The sequence below is a fragment of the Chelonoidis abingdonii genome, chromosome 8 (assembly GCF_003597395.2).
Source record: "Chelonoidis abingdonii isolate Lonesome George chromosome 8, CheloAbing_2.0, whole genome shotgun sequence".
NCBI classification, from domain to species: domain Eukaryota; kingdom Metazoa; phylum Chordata; order Testudines; family Testudinidae; genus Chelonoidis; species Chelonoidis abingdonii.
The window spans coordinates 2,374,042-2,392,340 of NC_133776.1; the positions used below are offsets into that span (position 1 = coordinate 2,374,042).

The 18,299-nt window shown below is 46.5% G+C and overlaps 1 protein-coding gene and 1 long non-coding RNA gene across 5 annotated transcripts in view; one reads left to right on the top strand and one right to left on the bottom strand.

Annotated features, from left to right (window-relative positions):
• The window catches only part of LOC116823034 (putative cation-transporting ATPase 13A5), a 61,701-nt gene extending 44,327 nt beyond the window's left edge, over nucleotides 1-17,374 (top strand). The window contains exons 20-30 of one of the 4 annotated variants that reach the window (XM_032777349.2): nucleotides 73-195; nucleotides 1,097-1,176; nucleotides 2,498-2,540; nucleotides 3,884-3,993; nucleotides 4,317-4,413; nucleotides 5,771-5,843; nucleotides 7,099-7,273; nucleotides 9,168-9,358; nucleotides 10,942-11,030; nucleotides 12,926-13,006; nucleotides 16,795-17,374. In XM_032777349.2, coding sequence (XP_032633240.1) covers nucleotides 73-195; nucleotides 1,097-1,176; nucleotides 2,498-2,540; nucleotides 3,884-3,993; nucleotides 4,317-4,413; nucleotides 5,771-5,843; nucleotides 7,099-7,273; nucleotides 9,168-9,358; nucleotides 10,942-11,030; nucleotides 12,926-13,006; nucleotides 16,795-16,995 — 1,263 coding nt within the window. In that variant the 3' untranslated portion in view covers nucleotides 16,996-17,374. The remainder of the gene's footprint in view (nucleotides 1-72; nucleotides 196-1,096; nucleotides 1,177-2,497; nucleotides 2,541-3,883; nucleotides 3,994-4,316; nucleotides 4,414-5,770; nucleotides 5,844-7,098; nucleotides 7,274-9,167; nucleotides 9,359-10,941; nucleotides 11,031-12,925; nucleotides 13,007-16,794) is intronic. The other 3 variants (XM_032777350.2, XM_032777351.2, XM_032777352.2) reach the window with 3 other exon arrangements.
• Nucleotides 7,280-16,828, bottom strand: LOC116823035 (uncharacterized). Its single transcript, XR_004373310.1, has 3 exons — nucleotides 16,745-16,828; nucleotides 8,202-8,448; nucleotides 7,280-7,417 (listed from the first exon to the last, which is right to left on the bottom strand). It is a non-coding gene; the product is annotated as an uncharacterized LOC116823035 (long non-coding RNA).
• Nucleotides 17,375-18,299: the final 925 nt, after the last annotated feature.

Sequence of the window (18,299 nt, forward strand, 5' to 3'; positions counted from 1 at the left end):
ATTTGTCCCTTTCATTAATCACATATTAAGACATTATGATCCCAGTCTAAGAATAACTCGTCTGATTTCTAGGACACATGTGTTAATATTGAGGAAAGAACCATTCGTGAAAGGGAAAGCAACAATTACCACTTTGCCTTGAATGGAAAATCCTATCAGGTTCTAGTGAAGCATTTCAAGAGTTTGCTGCCAAAAGTAAGTTTGCGAGGAAACAAAGAGCTGGTTTTACAAAAACATTGAATTTCAAAGGTGCTGTACTGATAAATGGGTGTGAGTCACTCAGCTCATTCTCAACAAAGAGACCGTGACTGTGCAATGGCCTGTGTTCCGCAACTTTATTCTGAATGCTCCTCTCTTAGCTGGCGATGTTCATTTTGCTGAGGCTTCAAATAATGCCATTTAGGGCATTTTGAATATTCATCTGTCTCACAAGCAGATAAGAGGAAGCACAGAATTCATTTAATTGTAGCAGTCCAATTAGGGAAAAACACGGGCATGAATCAGCATTTCTAGAGCTGTGGTAGTAACTAATAAACTGGTCACTAGTGCCATTGGTGAATGATAAAAGGATCGCATAGACTGGATATGCTGTTTGATCCAGAAGAGTTGGGCTAAATTTAAAGGGATAATGTTCATGCTGCAGGAAAATGATCACACAAAGATGGGATCACATTGCAAACTCCTACAGGCTGATCCAAAGTCTATTAAAGTCATTGGAAAGACTCCCATTGACTTCAATGGACTTGGTGTTGGTGTCATGCCCTTATTTTGGAACTGGATTTTACACATTTCAAAATTTGTGAATCTTGTGACCCTGGGTTTTGGTACAGCTTGTTATGAGAAGAATCAGGTTCAGATTCCAAAAACTCCAACATGTGGGGAGGAGGTTCAGATCAGGGGGGTTGGTTCAATGCCATGGGTAGATCAAAGATGAAAATCAGTAAGATGCTATTCCATCTGATTCAATAATGAAGCAGGGCTGAATTCTCCCTCATGCTGCTAGATATCATACAAGGGACACTGGATTCCTAACAGCGCTAAAAATATTTGGGGTTTGTTTTTTCAATCTAGTACCTCAACTTTCTTCTCTCTACAGATACTAGTGAATGGGACTGTTTTTGCTAGAATGTCTCCTGGGCAGAAGTCCAGCCTCATTGAAGAATTTCAAAAACTGAAGTAGGTTCAGCAGAATGTTTTCTAAACATAATTACAACAGATACTGCAGCACAGAGAAGTAAAGCACAGTGTATCTTTACTTTTGATTACAAAACTCAGCTTTCTCCCCCGCCCTTTCTCCAGGCTTAAAAGCTCTATATACCCTCTGAGCTTGCAGTGTATGGTCCACTTTCACCCAAATTCACACCTAATCTACCTATACACAACTGCAGTGACCTTAGCCTTCGAAAAATATTAGCCACTACTCTCTACATTATAATATATAACAGGCACCATTAATCATGAGTGGCAGGATGAAATAAAAATACATGGGTCAGAGCCCAATTTCATTTACCACAGAGTTGCTCCAGCCGAGCTGAATGGAGTTACCCCAAGCTGCGAAAAGCAGATCAAATCTGGCTCCTGATACTGGACTGAAACTGGCTCATTCAGGCATTAATGTGGAAATTAATATTTCCCAAGGCCAGATATCACACTGTTTGTAAACATTGTCTGCAATGCAGAAGGAAGAGAAATACTTTTTGTAACTTTTTTGCAGTAAAATGATTGCTTCTGATGCAGTGTCCACTCCAGAGATTGAAAACCCTGCGTGTACACTGTTGAGGTAGTGCTGAGCAGGGACAAAGACAGCACAGGTTTCCCTGTGCTGAACACTGCAGTCTTCTTTGTTACTCAGTAATGGGTCACACAACTGAACTCTCAAAAACACTTTCTAGCATGTTGTATAGATATTAGTGCAGAGATTCCCAAAACTATCTGTGGAGAATTGGCTGGTCACATGATAATGGGTCAGCCGCTTTCCAGCTGCACTCAGTGATAAAACTATGGTATAGTGTATTTGGACTTTCAGAAAGCCTTTGATGAAGTCCCTCACCAAAGGTTCTTAAGCAAAATAAGCAGTCATGGGATAAGAGGGAAGGTTCTCTCATAGATCAGAGACCAGCTAAAACATAGGAACCAAAGAGTAGGAATAAATGGTTGGTTTTCACAATGGAGAGAGGTAAATAGCGGAGTTCCCCAAGGAGCTGTACTGGAATCTCTGCTGTTTGACATATTCATAAATGATCTGGCAACATTAAAACGTACGCAAGTTAAAAACAAAACTGGAGTAAGTACAATAGGAAAACAGCCACTCCTCTATCTCTTACTCCACCAACACACTCTCCTATACTAGGGCAGTAGGTGAAATGTAGTCAGTCACCTCTTTGTTCTGATGTGACATATTTGAAGATCCTAAATGAGTATATGAGAGAGTATCTTAAATGATAAAACAATTAAGTACAAAGTTCACCTATTAATTTTTTTTGTTTGTCCCTCTCAGTTACTATGTGGGTATGTGTGGAGATGGAGCCAATGACTGTGGGGTACGTAGAAACAAAAATCCTTCATCCTCCTGAAATGGTGTCTTTCCTTTTGTCATTCTGCCAAGTCCCATGAAAAGAGTAGCTTAATCTACTGCCATGAAACATTCTAACAGCACTGTCCAAATTAGGTTGTCAGAACATACAATCAATATATCCTTCAATGTGTCCCTTTTAGAAACATTCTTTGATGGAATTCTTCATGTAAATATGCACCCAACTAGAGTTATTGGGTATGATGAGATATATTGGATAGGAATGTTCCTTTCTTATATTTTTACACTTCCAAAGGCAGTGTAATCTTCTGGGATGCATGGTGGAATAGCCTAGTCATTAACTATAAATACAGCCCTATCAAATTCATGGTCCATTTTGGTCAATTTCACGATCATAGAATTTAAAAAATTGTAAATGTCATGGTTTCAGATATTTAAATATGAAATTTTACAGTATTGTAACCGTGGGAATCCTGACCCAAACCAGGATCGTGAGGGGAATCGCAAGGGTATTATAGGGGAATCACAGTGTTGCCATCCTTACTTCTGTGCTGCTGTCTTCAGAGCTTGGCAACCGGAGGGAGGCTGCTGGCCAGGCACTCAGCTCTAAAGGTGGTGCCACCACCAGCAGCAGTGCAGAAGTAAGGGTGGCAATACCATACCATGCCCCCCTCATTTCTGCACTGCTGCTGGCAGCAGAACTGCCTTCAGAGCTGGACTTCCAGCTGGTAGCCTCAGAGTTTCCCACACCTGGGGGTGATTCCCGGGATGGCATCAGGAGTGGCCTGTATGGAGGAAGAGGAAAATCTGGCCCTCTACAACCCATCTGGGACTAGCAGCTGGAGCCCAGCACACAGTAGGGGCCCCTGGCTGGGGTGCCCACAGTTCTGCACCTCCTTGTCTCCAGGCCCAGCGCTTGGGAGTTAAAGGGGCCTTGGGCTGTCTGTGCGTGTACGGGGGGGGGGGGTGACCATAGGCCCCCCTGACCACGAGGCCCAGGGTGGTCACCCGCTCACCCACCTGTAAGGCCAGCCCTGTACCCCCTCCATAAAGTGCCAACCTCCCCCCAAACTATGCCACTCTTACTTGTGCGCTACTGCTGGCAGCGGCACTGCCTTCAGAGCTGGACTCCCAACCAGCAACTGCTATTCTCTGGCCACCCAAGTCTGGGAAATCTCGTCTCCCTTGCATTAGCCAGATTACACGGGGGAGATTAGATTTCGCAGTCTATGACATGTATTTCACAGCCATGAAAACGTACAGGACATACTGTGAGGAGCAAGTTCGCATGGTCAGGGTGATGAACTCTGTAGTGATGTCTTGTCCTGCTCATACACTGGTGTATTTCAGGCTTTGAAAATGGCCCACGCAGGGATATCGTTGTCAGAGCAGGAGGCGTCGGTGGCTTCGCCTTTCACTTCCCAAGTCCCCAACATAGAGTGTGTGCCCGAGCTGATCAGGTAAAGCAATCTCACTGTGGGCTTTCTGTTCTAGTACGTTATTTATACACTACATTTCAAAGCACTGTGTGCAGGATTGGTCCCTCTGCAACTTCTGTTACCTGCAGTCACACGACAGTCACCACTTTCCCTGAAACCTCTAGTGCAAAATCAGGAGTACACTCACATATAAATACAGAAATGGGTCCTGAAAAAACAAAGTAAATTTCCTTGTAACACCATGAACTAAAATTCAAACAAACTGAGCTGCTTGTCTTCGGCAGAGCCCTATAGCTGTTAAAATTGCTTGTTCTATAGTCACCACAGAATTTTTTTCCTAACAGGGAAGGTCGTGCTGCTTTGGTTGCTTCTTTTGCTGTGTTTAAGTACCTGACCCTGTACGGCCTGACTCAGTTTATTGGCACTGCTCTGCTTTACTGGGTAAGTGTCTAAAACCAATCTCGCATCAATGAGCTGTGTCGTTCTCCAGATTGTAATCCTTACTAACAGCCCATAGCTAGGAAGCAAAGTTCTGCATTGCTCCAAAGTATTGTCAAGGTGTTATAAGCCAGGTAACAGATAGCAGAAATCAGTCACATCTACTGTTAGTGGGGTTACAGAACAAGTCCTGTGAAAATGGGCCAGCTCTCCCAGAAGAAAGGGAAAACACAAGAGTAGTTAAAAGTACTCACCAGCTGGAAGAGAAGGAGACACAGCAAGCAGGACTGGTAACAAAATGGTTCCCCTAGGGACACAGCTGCCTCACTCTTCCAAATTTAAAGGGCCAGTCCCCACAAAGGAATGTTGGGGGAAAGCTCTTATGTGAGAGAAGATAGGCTGGGGGGAGGTAGTGATAAGGAAGATGTTGTAGGAGGAAGCGGTTTCTTCTGTGTCATTGCTCGAGCACAAGACTGTTATTATGTAGGAGAAATACTTGTGCAACTTCTACTCAGGCAAAACTCCTGCTGAATTATGCACATGCTTCCTTTTGCACAGGTACTGTAGTGCCAAGGAGTTCAGTGGGGCTCCTAACATACGTAAAGTGAAGCACATGAATGTTTGCAGAGATAGTGCCCTAGTAAACACAGTAACATCAGATTCTGGTAATGTCACAGATAGAGCAGACAAGCACAGCAGGCAAAGATCGCTCATGTGCAAGCAGAGAAACTGCAGAAGATTGCTACTGTAGTATTTAAAACGGTTCACAGCTAGTATATTGCTGATAAAAAAAATCAGCTCTGCAGAACTTCTTATTGATTAAATAAAACAGCTAATCTGTTTTCATATCAGAATAGCTGAAACCAGCTACCAAGTCTTAACTCTATCTGCCCGGGCACCAACTTTGGTTCAATAGCTTTGTCTGTGTTCCTATCACATTAGACAAAGGCAGGCCTGGCAGCATGGCCACTCCCACTGAAGTTACTGCCAAGTGTATGTGCTTCAGGCAGGGCTGAAATTGGCTCTGTCATTTGTGTCAGTTAATGGAACCCTGTACAGGCACCTACCACAATCCTAGGGTCCGCTCCTTAGCCAATGTACATTGGCACTGACTCAGTGGGGCTGTGCGGAGGAACTGGTCCGTAAGACTTATCAGGCTGTGCCTTTTGATTTGAGAGTACTGGGAGAGGCATTATGTAGCTCTAAAGTCATATTAAGGATTATGATTTCATAGAGACAGTGCACTGGTCTGGGCTGATACTCAGCTGATGGGTGCCATGGAAACGTGTATAATAATGAAATAATCTTACCAAACCTGCCGTCATGGGAACCTTAGATGGGCTTTTTTTCTTTCTTTCAGCAACTACAGATCTTTGGGAACTACCAGTACCTTATGCAAGATGTTGTCATCACCCTTCTGGTTTGCTTAACAAGTAAGCAGCTCTGCAAAGGGTGTGCTTAAGTGTGTGTGTGTAAACAATCGACTTTGCTTTCTTTTAGAAATCTAAACAGCGAAGCAGATTCTGCTGATACTTCCACCATAACCACTGACTTCAGTGGGGCTACCTGGGTGGAACTGAGAGCAGGGTGTGGAAGTACAGCCACACTTTTCCTGTCCAGAGTATGTAGCATTCAGACACCTATGGCAGCTGAAGAGGAAGGGTGGGCTGATGGTTAAGACACTAGGCTGGAACTCTGATGAGCTGGGATCAAGTCTGAGCTCTGCCATAGCCTCCCTGTGTGCCCTTGAGTAAATCACTCTGTACCTGTTAGTGGAAACAATAATGTGCCATTTCTCCCAGTGTTTGCACACTTTGCCTATTAGATCATAAGCTCTTTATGCAGGCGCTGGCTCTTGTGAATCTAGTCATCGCCCAGCACTGCAGGGCCTGATCTTGGCTGAGGCCACTGGGCGCTATGGGAAAACAAGTAATTCATAATACAGGCTGAGCCTGTCAGACCAGGCCTGTGGAAACACAGTGCAGGACTTGTAGAGACCCTCTGAGAGAACAACAACCTATAGCACTGAGATGTGATATTTTCTGTGGTTTTGTGGCAATGTTCAGCCTCCGGTGGTGATACTGAATGACAATGGGCCAAGCACCAAATAGGACTTACCCACTGGCTCCCAGCAGGTAAAGCCACAGCGTCAAAGGGCCAGGATATGGGAGTGAGCAGGTGGCAATGGAGTAACTTGCATTGCTTTGCTGTTCAGTGTGGTCACTTTACTTACTGGAGGGCAGGGTGTAGCCACAAAAGCAGTCACGGCAGGGCAAATAAGGCCATAGCTTTCCCATTTATGCTGGACAAACCTTGCAGCCTTCACACGTGGGCAAGTCAGTGTGCTATACACGCAGAAGGGCTTTAGTGTCAGGCTGGGACTGGTCATGCACCCAGCCTAGCAGTGGAGCAGCCAGCAGGGCTGGCTCCAGGCACCAGCTTAGCAAGCAGGTGCTTGGGGCGGCCACTCTGGAGAGGGGCGGCACAGCCAGCTATTCGGCGGCAATTTGGCGGAGGGTCCCTCGCTCCAGTTCGGAGCGAAGGACCTCCCGCTGAATTGCTGCAGACCACGATTGTGACTTTTTTTTTTTTTTTTTTTGGCTGCCTGGGGCGGCAAGACCCCTGGATCCAGCCCTGGCAGCCAGGGCTGCATTGTCTTGGAGAGGAAACATGTGTTCTCTTTTTCAGTGAGCTTGACCCAGGCCTACCCAAAGCTGGCCCCTTACCGACCTCCAGGGCAGCTCATCTCTCCTCCTTTGCTGCTCTCAGTCATTCTCCATACGGGCATTACTGCAATCATGCTGGTCTGTGGCTTCCTTCTGGTGAAGCAGCAGCCTTGGTACTCGGAGATGGCCAACCACAGGTAACTCCTCTGCTTCCCATTTCTAATCCCAGTCTTGCAAAATAACGCTGCTAGCCGAGACGGCAGCGTGCTGAAATACATGACAGTACTGCAGTGTTTGGGGGCAGTGGGCACTTACCATGGCTTCTCCATCCTTCAGCTAGTCTCACTTGTTGTCAGATGTGTGTGTTGTCAGATGCTACCGGTGTGGTGCTCTGCTCTCTCCTTGTTGGTATCACTCGGCTGCGTGCATGTGTTCCCTCTGTGTGCTGCCCCAGCTCTGCACAGCTAGCTGACACAGCAGACCCGAAGAGAACCGCCAATAACCACAAAGTCTAGTAAGGTACGAAGGCACGTCGGCCAGGTTTATTGTCGAAGAGAAACACAGTCTCCAGCTCCCTGGCAAACGTAGTCCAAGGTGCTGCTAAGATACAGCTAGCCAGTACATATGTGCTCCCTGACAATGGACCGGCTCAGTCAGTGGCGGGACTTTCCACTGCCCCCGCTGGACAAAGAATTCGCCCAGGGATACATTTTATACACAGGTTACAAACAGTTACACATCACTCTGACGTATGTGAGGTGCAACCCCTCTACATCAAGGTACAAATCTACGTCTATAGTGAGTTGCTCTCACTGTACATGTTGCTTGAACAAAACACTCTGCCATCATTATCCCTTGCCCCTGCATGGATGGGTGGCCTGTCCTTGTTCTACGTTGGAGTGCAAGATGTGAATGTTGATCTAAGTGTTCAGTACCTTTTAGTACGTATCTTCTTGCAGCATCAGCCCTTTCCTTGCCAGCTTCTGTGAGCAGGGCCTGCCTCTGGCTCACAGCTTCACTTTGCTTTATGTTAGCAAAGTCTTGACCATTACTTTAGTTCAGGCCTTAGGCCTCATACCAGGCCTCTGATACCAAGGTTTATGTCTCATGGCCTCCTCTTACTACATCACTCTCACTCCACATCCCATGCACACTGTAGAGTCGGCTGTGGAATGGTTGCCTGCAGCTAGGCATGGTGAACAGGTCCAGAAGCCACTTTCTTCCTCCCCCATATTCATCTCCTATCTTCTGTGAACTTGTTCCTTTCTGCAGCATACAGCAGAATGGAGCATCTAGCCCAAGTGAGACTATTTCTTTTAGCCTCATGCAGGTAGTCAACAGTGAATAGCCATGACCGTGAAGCAAGCTGGTGCTAATGCAAGAAAAAAAAGATAAACGGACTCAAACCTCAGTTTCATGTTGTCAAACAAATCCACTTATTGCTCTTTGCTCCCCTCCATGCTGCCCTCTCCTGGTATCCTGTCGTGAGACAGCTTCTCCTGGGAGCATACGGGGACCATGGGTTTGATTCTGCCTTCTCTTACATTAGTGTAATTTGATTAATTTTAGGGGACAAACTGTTGTAACGGAGTGGGGAATTGGGCTTCTTCTCTGTGTGTTATTTAGTTTAAAATCTCTCTCCAAATCCAGGAGCCCTTTACATCCTGTCATCATGGAGAAATGCACATTCAGGGCAGAAAATATGGCAAAGGTTTGCAGGGGGAACTTTCCCTGATTTACAGGGCTACGACTGGGCCCCTTTATTGCTGCTGATGTTCTGTACTTCGATGGTTGAACACTTGCCCATGAATGCGGAGGCTGCTAGTGGAAAGGTTCCCCTTCTTGTGCCCCAGTTACCATCTCTGCCCTCAGAGCAGAGGTGTTAACCAGGTGGAGCAGGGAGGTTAAGCCTTTCTGAACAAAATTAAACATAGCTTTTATTTTGGTGTGTGAGACCTAGATATTACAGTGATGGGCGCAGTAGAAACACGGGGTGGATAAGATATGATAGCGAAAGTTGCTTTATTCTAGCCAGTCACAGCCGAGTGAGTATAAGCAAGTGCCTCGTAAATACTGGTGATTCTTTTGCAGAGAGTGTCCTCCAGCAACCCACTCGCTGACCATTCCAAACAGGAATGGAACTGCAAATGCCACAGACATCCCCAGCAGTGTTCTAAGCTATGAAGACTCTACTCTATGGCCACTAACAACAATCAACTGCATAATTCTAGCATTTGTCTTTTCCAAGGGAAAGCCATTCAGGAAACCCATCTATACTAATTGTAAGTATAGCTGCATTAACATGTGCTTTCTAGGTATTTATTTTTAAAATAACAGGGACACATAGTTTGCTAAGAGTAATACTTTGATTTACCTCCTCCTTTTGTGATTTATCTGGACTTGACCCCATGACCAGCATAGCAAGCTGTTCTTGATGGAGGTCAGCTCCCATTTCACCAGCTAGAGGCCACGCTCAGCCATGCCCCAGGCGTAGGCTTTTTCCTCCAGGTTAATTTGTATACCAGCATGACCCAAGAAAGGAGAACCTGGATGTGTTTGGGAAGTGGGCATTTAGAGAGCAACACAGCAGTTAATGACAGAACTGTTCGTTAAAATTTGAAGACAGATAACAAAAAGGGGGAGATTTATTTGCTGAAATTCCATAAACAAAAATGATCTCCTTGTGATCTTTGAGGGACCCAGCTCTGTCCGGCATACGTTCTGTGGGACAGGAGCAGAAAATTCTGTGATAAAGGCACGAAATTCTATCACTTTCCGTTTTGCAGAGTGATTGAACAACCCCCTAGTAGCTCTTGATTAATAGGTAGCTCCTTTCTGCCTCCAGCTGTGTGCTAAGAGAAGCGAGAGGAAAGCTTTGCTCAGCCACAGGAGGCTTAATTCCAGCGCGTACGTTAGAATGGAGTAGGCCCCAAGGTATTCTGTACAGCAGCAGTCGGGAGTAGCTACCAGATTTCTAGCTCCCAAGCCGCGTCTGGTGACAAATATGCACACCTGTTCTTACAGGGAGCTGCCTTTTGGCAAATGTCACACAGCTCCTGCAAGGCGCTGGTTTGACGAACTGGCATCCTGCTTCCTTACCTCTCCTACGTGCTTCACCCTGATCTGGAGGGTGTTACAGAGCAGTTCACTCACCAGAGCTCGTTCATCCTTGGCTGCTTTACCAAGGCAATGACCAAAGCTGATGCTTGGTGCCAGCATTTTTGTGATGTGGATACCTGGCCACTTGGAATTGCTCTGCAACTAGCAGCTCCTTGCACATGAATAGGCAGAATGACAACAGCTTTCATGCACGGAGGGTATGGGCAAGATACATATTAGCAACCCAGAAGCATAAGGCTCTGTGTCGGATTCCAAGTCCCTGAGCCATCCGGCCCTTATTTCAGGAAATACTTTCACCCAGGTAACACGACACCACTGATGAAGTTCATACTCTCCTCACTGGTTGTGCATATGGGTCAGAGCATACATCAGGGACTAAGACCATCTGTCGTCTGAGACCATGCTATCCTGGTGAGAAGCTTGTGTCTCCACAGAGTGGCTTTTAGTTTACTGTGGTTGAATTAGTTAAAGCCTGCATTTGGCAAATCGCCCATGCAGTAACAGTGATGTGTATTTTGTGTGACAGAATGATGTGGAGTCTCTCATTCTTGTTTCAGTTCTGCAGCTCCCGTTGTTTGGTGGTAGAATTGGGAAGTTTTTCTAAACAAGGAGATGTGCTGCATAGCAATTCTGCAACACATCTCAGGAGCTGCCAACCCTTTATAAATAATAACCCAGTCCAGTAGCAGGGGTTGCTCTGGTTACCAAAACACTTCACAGTGCCACAACGCTCTTCTTCCCCCAGACACATTTTCAGCCCTGCTGCTCACCCAGCTTGGAATTTGCCTTTTCCTCCTCTTTGCTGACATCAATGCTGTATACAAGGGAATGCTGGTAAGTGGAACTGAGGTTGCGTGTCCTTTTCACCCTCTCTGCATTTTGATCAATCATAGAGATGCAGGGCTAGAGGGGACTCCTTCTCTGAAGCAGGATCAAGTAAATCTAGACCAGCCCTGCCACATGTTTGCCCAATCTGTTGTTAACAACCTCCAGTGACGGGGATTGGAAGTCTAGTCCAGAGTTTAACTGCCTTTAGCGTTAGAAAGCTTTTCCTAATATTGAGCCTAAATCTCCCCGCTGCAGATTAAGCCCATTGCTTCTTCTCCTACCTTCAGTGGACATGGAGGACAATGGATCACCATCCTTTATAACAGCTCCTAAGATATCTGAAGACTCATCAGGTTCCCCTCCCAGTCTTTATTTTCTCAAGACTAACCGTGCCCTGTTTTTTAAATCTTTCCTCATAGGTCTGGTTTTCTAAAACTTTTTATCAATTCTCTTGCTCTCTTCTGGACTCTCCAGTTTATCCACATCTTACCTAAAGTGCCGTGCCCAGACCTGGACACAGTACTCCAGCTGAGGCCTTGCAGTGACTAGTGGAGCAGGACAATTGCCTCCATGTATTAGATATGACACACCTATTAACACCTCTTTCCCCCCCGCCCCCGAATATTAGGCTTTGGAACTGCATCACATGGTCAGCTCATATGCAGTTTGTGATCCACCATAACGTCCAGAACCTTTTCGGCAGTACTATCACATAGCCAGTTAGTCCTTCCTGAGTGCAGTACTTTGCACTTGACTTTATTGAATTTCATCTTGTTGAATTCCGCCCAGTTCTCCCAATTTGTGAAGGTCATCTTGAATTCTAATCCTGTATTCAAAAGTACTGTGACCCCTCCTTCTACAAATTTTATAAGCACTCTCTCCACTCCACTATTCAAGTCATGAATGAAAATATTGAGTAGTGCCGGACCCAGAATTGACCCTGGAAGGACTCCACTAGATACACCCTCCCACTTTGACAGCGAACCAGTGATAACTATTCTTTGAACAGAATCCTTCAGCCAGTTGTGCACCCACTTTTGCACAAGCAATGCAGAATGTGATCCATTGATATGATGGTATTAGAGATTTATTGACTGATTTGGCCATGCTCCTGCTAATAGAAAAACTCCACATCATTAAATGGACATTTTGCCCATGGAGTGACTGCAGGGCAGGGCTCCGACTGCTGTACTCACAACCGGGTAGCAAAATGACAGAAACCACCAGGCCTGTATTCTACATGGGATAATCCTGGGCAGGGAGTCCTAACTGCTCCCCTGCTAACACCCATCCTTCAGGACTGATGCTACCATTGGCTAGTGCTCCTCTGTGTCTATACAGCAGAAACTTCAGTGGAGAGGTGTCCGTGTTTAATGCACTCATCCTTAGCATACAGGTACATGGTGCAGAGCACGGCTTTCTGCCTTATCCCCAAACAAGGACAGCCTGAACTTTGGGGAGGAACTTTCCCTAGTCTCATTGGAAAGGCATGCTGTGGCCATGGTGGGAGGGAGTACTGGGTATGCCACTGGTCCTGACAACTCCTTTCCAAACACAGTGGGCACTTCATCCTCCTCCACTTCCCCCGTCATGATGTTAAATAGGGTTTCATTAATGTTAAATGCTGAAGCAATAACTGCCTTGTCTGTCACTAAACCCATTTCAAGCAGCTGCTTCAGATTCATTTAGGAAATCTGCACCCTAGGAAAGCAAAAAAATAGGATCCATTTTAACATGACTTAATCCATTCAGGGATCTCTGAGAAGATAAGATGGCACTAAGATTTCTTTAACTTCAGTGCTGATCCAAGGAAAAATATAACTAGTTGGTCTTACAGATTGTTAGGAATCCATGAGAATCTTAAAAACACATTCAAATGACTTGTGTTTCTTTTCCAACAGCTTCTCTGCACTCCAACGATCTGGAGAGTTTACATCTTAATCATGCTGTTTGTCACATTTTGTGTATCGTTCTTTGTGGAGGTGAGTGCTTTCATTTACCCATTTTACTGAGGACCAGAAAGTCTAGCGGAAGTGGTGAGTTCTTCCTGTTCAAACACAACATGGGGACTAGCTGGCGAGGTGACAGGACTGCTGAAGAGGATCCAGGGGAGTCTAGTGGAACACAGAATGAACATGAGCCAACAATGTGATGCAGCTGCAAAAAAGGCTACTACCATTCTGCGGTGTAGTAATAGGAGCACAGACGCCAACTCCGTGGGTGCTCTGGGGCTGGAGACTCACAGAAAAAAACAGTGGGTGCTCAGCACTCACCAGCCAATCAGCTGTTCGGCAGCAGGCAGCAGGCACTAGGAGGAGGGGGCAGAGTGGGGGCAGGAAGAGGTGGAACAAGAGCAGAGTATGCTCACGGGAGGGTGGGGCAGGGGCAGGGCCTCACGGAGGGAAGAGGCGGAGCAAGAGTGGGGCCTTGGGGAAGGGGCGGAGTGGGGACGGGGCGGGGCGGAAAGAAGAAAGTCGGTGCCTCTGAACAGGAGTGATGTATGTATGACATAGAAGGTAATTATCCTGCTCTGCTCAGCACGGGTGAGGCCCCAGCTGAAGTCCTGTGTGCAGTTCTGGGCACCACATGCCTTAAGAAAGATGTGGATAGATTGGAGCAAGTCCAGAGAAGAGCAACTGTCAGGCTCTGGGTTCTAGGTGGTCATGCCTGGCGGTTGGAGCGGCGGTCGAGGACAGCAGTAAGGACCAAAGCTGGACTGAGAGTCAAGAGAGGCTGAAAGCAGCGCCAATGCTGGTACCCGGGGATGCGCCGTGGGTCAGAACCGGGCTCAGAGTCCGTAGGCAGGCCAAATCAGGATTGTAGCCACAATCTGGAGGTGGGCTGAAGGTCAGAGCTGGGTTGGAGTCAGTCCAAGCGCCTGGGTGTCAGGAGGCATGTGGACCGCTGTGGCGGTTAGGAACAGGGCTGGAGCAAGGTCATGCCCTGCCCCGGGATAGGCTGCTGCAGCACACCTGAGAGATGAGTCACTGCAGGCTCTGCTGGAGGGGTGGGTCATTGTACTACTGAGTGTCAGGGGGAGGTAATGGGTGGGCACAAGCCTGCCCACATCTAAACGACCCCTACAGCCAAAGGGGAGGAGCCACTGGACCCAGAGCTCAAATAATTGCAGAGATAACAAATGTCCCCCAGGATGGGAGTCAGAGTCACAGAGTCAAAAGCAGGGATCCAGCGGGGGACGCCGAGCAGAGAACCACAAACAGCGTCCACTGCTCCTCGAAGGTGTCCAGGGAGCCAGTGGACGTGGCCCAGAGGACCTCTGCCCAGAGACGTGACCTAAGGAAGGATCAGAAATAGGCTTCCCACTCACAGAACACCTCCCCATCCAGCTTCCTCCTCCTGGCATGGTGGCAACTACCTTGGCCAGCAACAAGAGAAGGCTGATGAGGAGTCTTGTGACTTCGTGGGGCCATGGATGGGGTTCAGGAGATGTGGGGAGATTCTGGAGGAGCCGGAAAAGGGGCTGCAACCTGGCGCACTCGAGGTAGATGCGTGCCAGGGTCTCCCTCTTGCCGCAGAAGTTTCAGAGAGGGGGGTGAACTGCACCAGGTCCACACCTGTGCTCCCGGCTCCTTGACTGGGGTAGGTGAGTCATTGCAGCTGAGCGAGCAGCCCCGTCTGGCTGCGGGTTTGCCTCTCAGCAACAAAATGATCAAAGGTTTAGAAAACCTGACCTCTGAGGACAAGTTCAAGAAACTAGGCATGTTTAGTCCTGAGAAAAACACCCTGAGAGGGGGGCCTGCTGACAGTCTTCAAATCTGTTAAGAGCTGTTCTAAAGAGAATGGGGATCAATTGCTCTGCATGCCCACCGAAGGCAGGACAAGCAGTAACAGCCTAGTCTGCAGCAAGGGAGATGTAAGTGAACTATTATGAAACTCTTTCTAACTCTCCAGGGAGTTCAGCTCCGGAACAGGCTTCCAAGGCAGGTAGTGGAATCCCCGTCACTGGAGGTGTTTAAGAACCGGCTGGACAAACCCCTGTGAGGGCTGGTCCAGGTTACTTGGTCCTGCCACAGCACAGGGGACTGGGCTCGATGACCTCTCGATGTTTCTTCCAGCCCAACATTTTCTATGATTCTTCTTCCCCTTTCAGCTGCAACATTATCTTCCTTTAAAACTATGTACCCTAAATACATCTAATGCAAGTAACCTGTTAAATAAACCAAACCCACTTTCTGCACACTGCTCCTTCTCACATGTATTCCCTTTGGAAGCAATAAGACTGAATATTTTCTGAGAAGATGAGTGAGTCCTAGATCACCTGCTGGAGAATAGTGCTTGTGGACAGTAGGTTGTAGCACTGCACGTTTCAATACCAGAGGCAGACATTTGGGGCCAACTTGTTAAAAACTGCCCGCTTTGTGCCCCGATACGTAGATGCAAACAGCTACAGGTATGGTTTGTCACTGTAGGAGTGAGAGCTCACTGTCATAAGCCTCCTGTCCCAAATCTGGACCTTAGCGTCCAAAATCTGGGGGCTTAGCATGAAACTCCCCCAAGCTTATTACCAGCTTGGATTTGATATCGCTGCCACCAATCAGGATTCAGAGCTCCTGATAGGTCCAGGGTCTCCCCAAACCTTTCCCTGGGGGACCCCCAAGACCCAGACACCCTGAGCCTCCCACCAAAGGGAAAACAAGTTCCTCCCCTTGTCTCCTCTTTATCTCATCCCCAGCTCCTCCTCCCTGGGTTAGCCTGGGCGATACTGTACTTAAACTCCTTGAATACAAGCCAGAGAGGGCAATTTACTTTCCCCTGAGGCTATGCATTCAAACCTAGTCAAGCTAACACAAAGAGATGTTCCCCCTCCCTTTGTCCCGTAGTTTTAACCAGAGAAAAAACCTCAACCAGGTTTTAAAAAGAAAACTTTATATAAAAAGAAAGAAAATACATATAATAGAAACTCTGCATTCAAGAATCAAATACAGGGCTATTGCTTATAAGAAATATGAGTAAACAGTCTGATTCAAAAAGATATCCAATTTGAACATTCCAGCAAGCTACACACATGTAAATACAAACGACAATATAAACCTATTGCTTTTCCTTTTGTACTCACAACTTGGTAACAGAAGGGTAGAAAGAAGCTTGGAGATAGAAAGAAAAGCTCTTCACTCATAGCCGAGGAAAACAAAACAGGACAAGAACAAAGCCAAAACATACCAGAAGTTCCCACCCTTACTTTGAAAAATCTGGTTTCCTGATTGGTCCTCTGGTCAGGTGTTTGGTTCCCTTTGTTAACCCTTTACAGGTAAAAGAAATATTAACCCTTAGCTATCTATTTATGACACTCACAAATTAGGTACTTCAACTTGGAAGTGACGTTTGTAGGCACAGAATTGCACCTACAGTTATTTGTCCCTGCCAAGCTGAAACCTCACAAAAGGAAGTTTATGGCCAGGCTGAAAATCAGGCTCTGGTTATCCTTTCAGATAAACCAAACTGAAATCCCTACTTTGCATGCATGTAACAGGAGATTCTGCTTGTAACCTGGGAAGAGAGATTAATGTAGCATTGGAAAGTTGCATGCTTTGTAATTCCAATGTAACAGGTGAATAAGGACCTGACCCCACCTATCTGGAAGCCTGGAGGAGTTTGGGGGGCACGAGTGTGGGCTCAGGCCCTGGCTAGCAATATTCCTGTGTGTAAGTGAGGGCAGAATTTGACCCACGCTGCTTTAGTAGGAGGGGAATGGCACTCACTTCAGAGCTGTAAAGGGAGCCAGTATCAGCAGTTCTGTTTCACTTCACAGGATGTCGTCCTGCAAAACAGACATCTCTGGCTGCTGATTAAGAAATGCTGTCAATTCCGGTCTAGCAGCCAGTATCGGAAGTGGCAGAGGAAGCTGGAGAAGGATCCAACGTGGCCTCCTTTGGAGAGAAAAGACTTTGCAGAAAACAGCAAGAATGAAATCTACATCAACCCAATCTATGAACACGACAAAGAGAACTAGAAGCCAAAGAGGACGACTTTTCCTAGTTTATATTGAACCTCAACTATTTTCACTGTTTCATAGGTCAGAGATTCAGAGGGGGGTTGTGTGAACATCGTTTGAGAGATGCAAGCAGTGTCACTTGCAGCTGTACCCTTGACAGGAGTTACTTTATGGAGAATTACCATTTTTTATGAAGCTTTATTGACCATTTGAGCACTTGTTCTGTCCAGTTACAAGTACGCTAAAGAAGATTAGAGTTTTGCAAACTTCCTGTAAAACAATGAGCATCTGATTCTCTTCTGTTGCTGCCAGGCTAGTCAATGTACCATACTAAGACTCTTGTGTTAGCTGCCAAACTACAGTTAAAAATAAATAAAGTGAGTCGATTTTTCCTGTGGTTTTGCTTTTGAAGTTCTTTGGGAGAATTTCAAGCTGCAGGTTTGGGGGTTGTGTTTCTTTGATGCCTGCAGAGCACTTCATGAATTCAGGTGGTGTATTGGGACCAGGGCACTTCTCTGGGCACAGGGAAAGATGTGTATGTAAATTTGCAAAATGCAGCCCAACATGGAAACCTAAAGACCAAATGGCAAAGACGTTGTCCAAAAAGCAAATTTCTTCCCTGCCTGAAGGAGCTAAAGATGTGACAGGGAATGTACGTTATCCCCACAAAGCCCGATGTTATTCCCACGTCATCCCCATCTTCCAGTTCTTGCACATGCACTGATTGCAGAATTGAGACCAGTGAGGAGTGCCCTACTGTAATGCAGCAGATGAAGGCCTAACACACTGAAAATCTCCTGGGGACTGGGCTGGGGGTGGGCAAAGTCAAGTCCAGTTATAGTTATTCTAAGGATCACTGAGACACATTTTCCATTCACATCCCTCACAACTTTTCAACAGTGACTCCAGTGTGGAGTGAGGGTAAATTTCATTTATAAGTGTTAGGCCTGGCTAGGGAAGATCAAGTTTTAAGTCATACATTTCCTCTCGCTCTAACCACAAAAACTTATCCATCGCAATGGGAATTTGCAGGCAGAACAAGAGAGAAAACACCTGTTACTTTGCTGTTCAGAGTCTGATTTTTCCTGGCTCAGACTCATGTGACTGAACCATATATACACATTGAACCAAATTCAACCCTCATGTAACAATCACCTCATTCCACTTAGTTCAGGGGATTAAATGAGGTAAGTTAGGGCACGCCTGGTCCCCTTTGTTTTCACACACAACTCCCTGGTGGTGAAAGTTGAAACGGGCTGCTCAGGGCTCAGATAGCCTACATGCTGGAGAGGCTGAGCACCTACAGACCTTGGTAAATGCAA